At 34.4% G+C, this 8,108-nt stretch overlaps 1 protein-coding gene across 1 annotated transcript; it reads left to right on the top strand.

The window, feature by feature from the left end:
* The first annotated feature begins 5,275 nt into the window (after positions 1-5,275).
* LOC134231589 (late histone H1-like) lies at positions 5,276-6,216 on the top strand. Its single transcript, XM_062713570.1, has one exon. The coding sequence runs from the start codon at positions 5,335-5,337 to the stop codon at positions 5,890-5,892; it is 558 nt and encodes a 185-aa protein (XP_062569554.1). The 5' UTR covers positions 5,276-5,334; the 3' UTR covers positions 5,893-6,216.
* Positions 6,217-8,108: the final 1,892 nt, after the last annotated feature.

Here is an 8,108-nt window from a genome sequence, read left to right on the forward strand (position 1 = left end):
TAATAATATAATTTTTGGTTTAACAGTTGTGATTTTACCCTTTAAAACTGAAACTTTCTGAATTACACCATTGTTGGTATAACATTAAAGAAAATACAATATTTCCCAACTTTTCCCATTTTCATTTTGCATGCCTGTAGCAGGGGTGGGGATGGGGTGGGATGGAGGTGGAGGTGGGGGTCACCTACCACACTTTCTTCTAGACATAACTATTTGCTGTTGAAAATGTTCTTTGAAAGGCCCCCTTTTTCTTGCAATATATACTATAGTAGTATTGTCAAGTATAGGTCTAATGTATGGTAGTGTATGAATAGACGTTGGTCATTCAAATAAAAAAAAAGCTGCATGTTCTTAAATAGTAGGCTATCAAAATAAAAAGAATTTAGAGTTTGAAAAACTTTGTTTTATTTTCTGTTCAATTTTTATTTTCGGGTATTAAAAATGATAATAATCACTTACATTCATATTACAGTATGTTGAAAGCGAATCTATCCCTCCCTAGCTATCCCTTCCATATAATCGATTTGTTAATGGTTTATCTTTATAAAGTGTTTCATGTAAAAGCACTCGAAAATAGAAATACATGTACTACATATGTATACAATAACATCACATAAAAAGAGAAGTCAATACAACACAACCTTCTTGCAGACTGAAAATCCTGCAGACTGAAAATCCTTGATTGTTCTTCTACAAAGGCCTTTTTTTTTTTTTTTTTTTTTTTTTTGATTTTTAAGAAAAGCAACTGTTTTTAATACAAATCATTCTACATGCAGGCTATAAAACATTTTCGATGAATACGGGCTGTATACTCAGTATATTGCTGCTTCTCTATATCAATTTAACCTCTGCTGTGTGTCTAAGGTAAGAAAAAAAAGGTTGGTGTGTTATAATATTTAATTTGATCATTTGAAATTAAAGTTATAGCAACCAATTTTGCATTTAAATACAAATTTATTGTAGAACAGTTAACTGGGGTTTTGAGTAAAAGACATCGATAACACTTGCAATATCAACTAGTGCTAATTGTAACGGGGACCGTTACAGATGTTCCCCAAACCCTCCCCAACTCCCTTTTGGTGCTATTCCCTGTAAGCTTCATAAAATAAGACAAACTCGATGCATTTGAGACGTTAACAACGTTTACCCAGAAGTGTACAAAGTTCATTCAGATTTTAGCATTGCACGCGTGAGCATGTGAATGCATGTGCGTAATGACCATATCATCTTGTCTACACAATCTATATATTTTGATATACTAAATATAAAAGTATTTAATCCAAAAGTATTAAAAAGATACGCTCATTCAAGTGTTTTTTTTATTTTGCTCATTTCACGTGCACTCACGTGCATACATGAGCATGGTAACCATATCTTCTTGTAGTTGTCCGTTACATCTATCTATGTTCCAAATCCCACCCCGTTTGGTTGAAAACCAAGGGAGTTATAGCTGTTTAAAGTTTCAGCCAATCAGATTGCAGCGCACGTACATGCACGTGTATGCATGTGCATGTTGACCATATTTTCTTGTAGTAGTCCAGTATATCTATCTATGTTCCAAATCCCATCCTGTTTGGTTGAATATCAAGGGAGTTATAGCTATTTGAAGTTTAAGCCAATCAGATTGCAGCGCACGTGCATGCACGTGTTTTCATGATAATTGCTATATATCATGTTGTAGGATATCCTAATGCATGGCTATTTTCAAAATTTCAAAGGATTTCGTCAAAAAACAAGAAAGATATTGAGACTTTAGTTTCAGCCAATCAGAGCAAAGCGCACGTGCATGCGCGTGAGATCTTGCTATTTTGACCATGTCATATTGTCTATGCTTCTAATATATCCTTATATTATAAGTTTCAAAGCATTTCATCAAAAATTTAAAAAGTTACGCCTGTATCAATTAAATCGGTCATTTCACATGTTGCACGTGCACGCTCTTGCAAGCACGTGCGCGCAAAATGACCTTCGTTCCGCAAATCTACATAACATGTCTACTGACCCTAAAAACATTTCACCTTAGTCGGATGTATAGTTTACGAGATCATTCCCGGACAAAAAAGTACCCAGGAAGAAGAAGAAGAAAAATAATAATAACTAGTGCTAATTGTAACGGGAACCGTTACAGATGTTCCCCAAACGCTCCCCAACTCCTTTTTTGTGCCATATTCCCTGTAAGCTTCATTAAATAAGACAAACTCTGTGCATTTTTGACTTTAACAATGTTTTCTCAGAAGGATACCAATTATATTCAAATTTTAGCATTGCAGCCGTGGGCATGTTAATGCATGTGCGTTATGATCATATCATCTTGTCTACACTATCTACATATTTAAATATACAATATATTAAAGCATTCGGTCCAAAAGTATGAAAAATCACTCTTTCTAGTGTATTTTTATTTCACTCGTTCCAAATGCAAGCACGTGCGTGCACGTGCATCATGACCATACCTTCTTGTAGCAGTCTCTTATATCTATCTTTGTTCTAAATCTCATCCTGTTTGGTTGAAAAACAAGGGAGTTTTAGCCATTTCAAGTTTGAGCCAATCAGATTGCAGCGCACGTGCATGCGCGTGATTTCATGATTTTTTTTTCTATATCATATTGTAGGATATCCTAATGCAGGACTATGTTTTAAATTTCAAAGCATTTCGTCAAAAAACAAAGGAGATATAGCCATTTCAAGTTTCAGCCAATCAGATTGCAGCACGCGGGCATGCGCATGCTTTCATGAAAATTCTTATATATCATGCTGTAGATCTTCATAATGTAGGTCTATGTTCCAAATTTCAAAGGATTATGACAAGAAACAAGAAAGATATTGAGACTTTAGTTTCAGCCAATCAGAGCGAAGCGCACGTGCATGCGCGTGAGATCTTACTTTTTTGACCATGTCATTTTGTCTATGTTTCTAATATATACTTATAATATGAGTTTCAAAGCATTTCATCAATAATTTAAATAGTTACGTCTGCATCAATTATATTGGACATTTCTCTTGTTGCACGTGCGAGCTCTTGCAAGCACATGTGCATGCACATGCTTTCATGATAAATCTTATAAAACAGGCTGTGTATCTCCCTAATGTATGACTATGTTCAAAATTTCAAATGATTTTATCAAAAAACAAAAAAGATATTGAGATTTTAGTTTCAGCCAATCAGAGCGAAGCGCACGTGCATGCACGTGCGATCTTGCTATTTTGACCATGTCAGCTTGTGTGCATACTACTAATATATCCTCACATTATAAGTTTCAAAACATTTCGTTACAAAATAGAAAAGTTACGGTTATATCCATTTTATGTTGGTCATTTTAAGTTTTGCACGTGCGCGCTCTTGCAAGCACGTGCGCGCAAAATGACCTTGATTCCGCAAATCTACATAACATGCCTACTAACCATAAAAAGGTTTCACCCAGATCGGATGTGTAGTTTACAAGATCACTCGCGGACAAAATTTTCCCAGGAAGAAAAATAATAAGAATAATAATAATAAGAAACAGAGTAAAAACAATATGTTCCCCAACTTCGTTTGGGGAACATAATAAGAAACAGAGTAAAAACAATATGTTCCCCAACTTCGTTTGGGGAACATAATTATTGGATACAACAAGACATAGTAATTTTAGCTGCTAAACTGAGAAGTATTACTCAATAAATCATCTGAATACTGGTATCTTTATAAATTAGACGGCAACACGTATGCTTATTTCTAGAAGATGCTGCACAAAATAATTCCATTTATGAAAATGACGGATACAAATAAATTACTTCAAAAAAAAAATAATGAGGAAATATATCACAATAAATTAAGAAGGGCGGGGGATATATAATACCCATTTTAAATTATTGAAATTGCATTCAGTTAAAATCAATGCTTTTACAATGATGTCGGGGGTCATATATGTACCTAGATCACTTTTTTTCTGATGCAGATTCAGAAAATTAACGTCCGAGTGAGAAAAACTACCCTATACTTAGAAACCATTTGTTATGAATTCATAATGTCTGCAGTGTATAAAGTCAATATAATTTCGCACTTTACAAGTACGCACTTCACATCTTTAAAAATGTACATATATAATCTGATGTGTGATAAATATATCTTCATAGTTTTTACATCAATACAGTTTTAAACTTATGTTGATGAATTCCATTGCTTTTTCTCGTAGTTCAACTTGGTGACTTGAATTGAAAACAATCATAGCAAAGTGCCAAAAACATTATGTTCAACGAGATCGAATTTACGATATTTTTTTCGGAATGAAGTAAAACCTATATCAACAATTAATTTACAAATCGATTGACTTTAAAATCTTACAAAGAATAACTTATTATATTGAAAGAATTAAAATTTACTGAAAATTACTAGTTTTCAATCATCAAATCAATCATACATATGTCCGAAGAGAATTTCCATATTTGGTGAAATAGCGTAAATTATTAAAATATTTTATAATTTAAGTCTGAAAATTGGAAGAGTGGGCAATTTAATAAAAAATATTTCTTCAAATGGGGCACAATATGCCTTGAATTTAGCTAAATTCTGAATAATGTACCACTGATGATCGTGTTGTGTTTACTTCTCCACAGGGCAAACAATGTCAAATACCAGACACGAAAAATCCCAAAAAATTACGAATTGAAGCCTAGTTAAGTTAAATAAATTGCTGATTTGTGTGCTTAACACTCAAAACTTCTGTTCTCTCTTATTTTTTACAATAAAACTTCTTGAATAAATCAAGAATTTTGTAAAATATTTCAAACAACAAAGTCGAGGGTTATGAGAAAAAATGGCGGAGCTTCAGTTTTTGTGTTTTCTACGGTGTTTTCAACACGAGTTTATATATCGTATTTTAGTGTTGTAGGTCTAGATATTGCAGAGTATGATAGAATAATGATGGGTTATTCATTTTATTAATTAAAATCTACTCGATTCAGTCATATTTTTTAAACGTTTATCTTCAAACTAGCGCAAAGTGGTATTGCAAGTCAAAATTTTCTCGTTTCGATTCGATTTTCTATTTATTTTCGGGGTGTCACTGTAAAATAATGTATTTATTTTGTAGGCAAAACATCTAACTTTCGATTAACGTTCATCAAAGTTAAATTGCTTTTTGAATAATAGGTTAAATAGGCCATATACTGAGGCAAGAAACACAAATATAGAAACACGGTAGACATTTTCTTGAATTCAAGCTCGCACTGTTGGGTGCCTTCTCAGACGTCCGCGCTCGATCTATATAAAGCGCACAGATCGACACGGCGTCATTACACGAATTTTCTCTGTGTTGGATAGACGTACGATATCTCGTAACTCAAAAAACAACAATGTCTAATGCTGACGTCGCTACACCAAAGGCAAAGAAGGCTGCCAAGCCCAAGAAGCCTGCAACTCATCCAAAATACTCCGACATGATCAAGGCAGCACTTACAGCTCTGAAAGAGAAGGGAGGATCCTCAAGACAGGCCATTCTGAAGTACATTGTCGCCAACAACAAAGTTGATGCTGAGGCCGCTAGCCGTCATTTGAGAATGGCCCTCAGAGCTGGAGTCAAGAACGGAACTCTGAAGCAGTCTAAGGGAACCGGAGCCTCCGGATCCTTCAAGCTGGGAGAAAAAGCCGCCAAGGCACCCAAAGCCAAGAAAGCAGTAAAGCCCAAGAAAGCCGCCGTTAAGAAACCCAAGAAGGCTGCAGCAAAGAAACCCGCAGGAGAGAAGAAAGCCGCAAAACCCAAAGCAAAGAAGGCAAAGTCTCCCAAGAAACCCAAGGCTGCTGGTGAGAAGAAACCAAAGAAGGCCGCCAAATCTCCAGCCAAGAAGAAGGCAGCCGCTAAGCCTAAAGCCAAGAAAGCAGCAAAGCCCAAGAAGGCCGCAGCCAAGAAGTGAACGTGCTAAGTGACTGGTGAATTATTTATTTTGTACATATGTACAGGGACTACTCATTTATAGACGCTAGTTGACATGTCACAATTTCATATTCATTGGACTTCAGATGGCAGCAATTCATGTTCATAATGTGTTAAAGGTGTGTGAAAGTTTTATGTAAGAGATGAATGGAAGTGCTCATTTTATCATATTCATGTTCATTATTTCATCTTAAATCTGTTAACAGAAAATGTTCTTTTTCACTCTATGAGTGTGTGTATATTCATTTTTATGTGAAAAAAAAGAAGAAAATCTTATATATAAAAATTTGAAAACTTTTAAAAATGTCTTTTTATTTATTGCTTAGTTTACCCAAGAACTGTTTGATGTTCTGTTTAAGATATGGAATCACTAATAAGTGATAACAGAACATGTAAATAAGTTCTTGCTGAAACTGAGCACGTAGATTAAGAAAGTTGATGCAAATTAATTTCTGGATGAAAAGTGTGTAGTTACTGTGTTTGCCTTTCTGTAAAAAAAAAAATGAACAGGAAAGGGAAGCTCATGCCACATGCACAGATCTAGAGCCCCCAAGCCCACAAGGAATTTGAGTAATTAAATGTTTTAACAAATTAAAGAGACATTGCTCCCTCCCCCAAGAAAACGCAAACCCTTCCTCAAAAAGTAAAATGAGTATGATGTTTAAGAGTCGATTACTACCCCCCCCCCCCCTCCGAAATATGTTTTTAACACTTGGAAAATGAATGTTGCTTTTATTAGCTTGTCAATTTTCTGGGTTGGAAAATTTCATTTTTCATATGTGACTTGGGTCCCCCTGGTAAAAATTCATGGATCCGCGCCTCTGTCATTTTATGGTCAAGTACTCTTAACTGACAAAAATTTAATCTTTAATTTGTAATTATAGTAAACAAATTCAACTGAAAACTGAAATCCAATAAACATCAGAATTGATTGCAATGAGTTGCGAAAAGAGATGAAAAAAATTTATGTGGAATAAGTTTTCGCTTGAATTTTTATTTGTAACATTGATCTTTTTTATTCTTTTCAACGCTTGTGCTATTCTCATATCTAAAGGTGGTGTATAGTTTGTAAACTTTATCAAAATTGTGTATTTTATGCAAACTAAAGGCACTTGAAAAGGGGGAGTTAATCAGGCCACCCTTAAAAAATTATATATCTGATTAATAAATCGTGGGTATATTATAGCCACATTTTATTCAACGGATATATTATATTGTATATTCAAGTATTTTATCCATTTTGAAACAATGTTAGAAAATTCTGAAAATTGACTTAAGAATAAACTCGAAACAAATCAAAATATTAACCCATATATATAAACATTTTCTGATGTAAAATTGCTGCATATGTTTTTTTTCTCTCTCAGGCATTTCGGGCAATTTACGCATACATGATTGGACAATAGTTTAATATAACATGCATAACTTCTTTGTACAATGTTGTACATTCTGTAACTTCTTGTAGGGTAGCTTTTATAACTGAAGTTTTTTTTGATCATAGCTTTAGGCGTATTAATTATATTACTAACTCAGTTACAAACATCTCTCTCTCTCTCTCTCTCTCTCTCTCTCTCTCCTGACACTCCTTATAACTTTAGTCATTTTCAGCCCCGAAGCAGCGTTTTTCACACACCCCCACCCACTTACATGCACACAAAATGACATGAGCATCATGAAAATCTTATTTCAGGGTTAGGGGATTTTTTCTCTTGCTCTACCTTATTACTTTATAGTAGTCTATATTTTATAAGCGTTTTTGCCTGTATCAAATAGCCTAACTGCAGCAAAAAATGTTGGGGTTGGGGCTCCCTGCACCCCTCCCCGCGTACTACTACTTAGGGTCTAATTATAATATTATAAGTCTCTAGTTTTCGTGTCGGTGCCTAAAATATTTTTAAATAGGCCTATGATCGATTTTCAACTCTACATTTTCAAGAAAGTGAATTTTTGATAAATGAAAGTGTTTTCACCATTCTATTAACCATGTTAACATGATTAAAATCATGTATGCCGACATGGTAATTGTCAATAAAGTGAAATGAATTGAAAATCAAATGAAGGGAAACATCATACATCAATACATATTCTCAAGTATGCAAAAAAGTAAATATTTTTCACTGTTTGGCAGAATTTCACGGATCGTAAGCACTCGGTCATTTCCGTCAGTTTCCGTAGACGAACAGAAGCGGGTTCGTC

Source organism: Saccostrea cucullata, unplaced genomic scaffold, assembly GCF_032062105.1.
Source record: "Saccostrea cucullata isolate Sc308-1 unplaced genomic scaffold, CSIRO_AGI_Scuc_v1 ctg626, whole genome shotgun sequence".
Taxonomy (NCBI): Eukaryota; Metazoa; Mollusca; class Bivalvia; order Ostreida; family Ostreidae; genus Saccostrea; species Saccostrea cuccullata.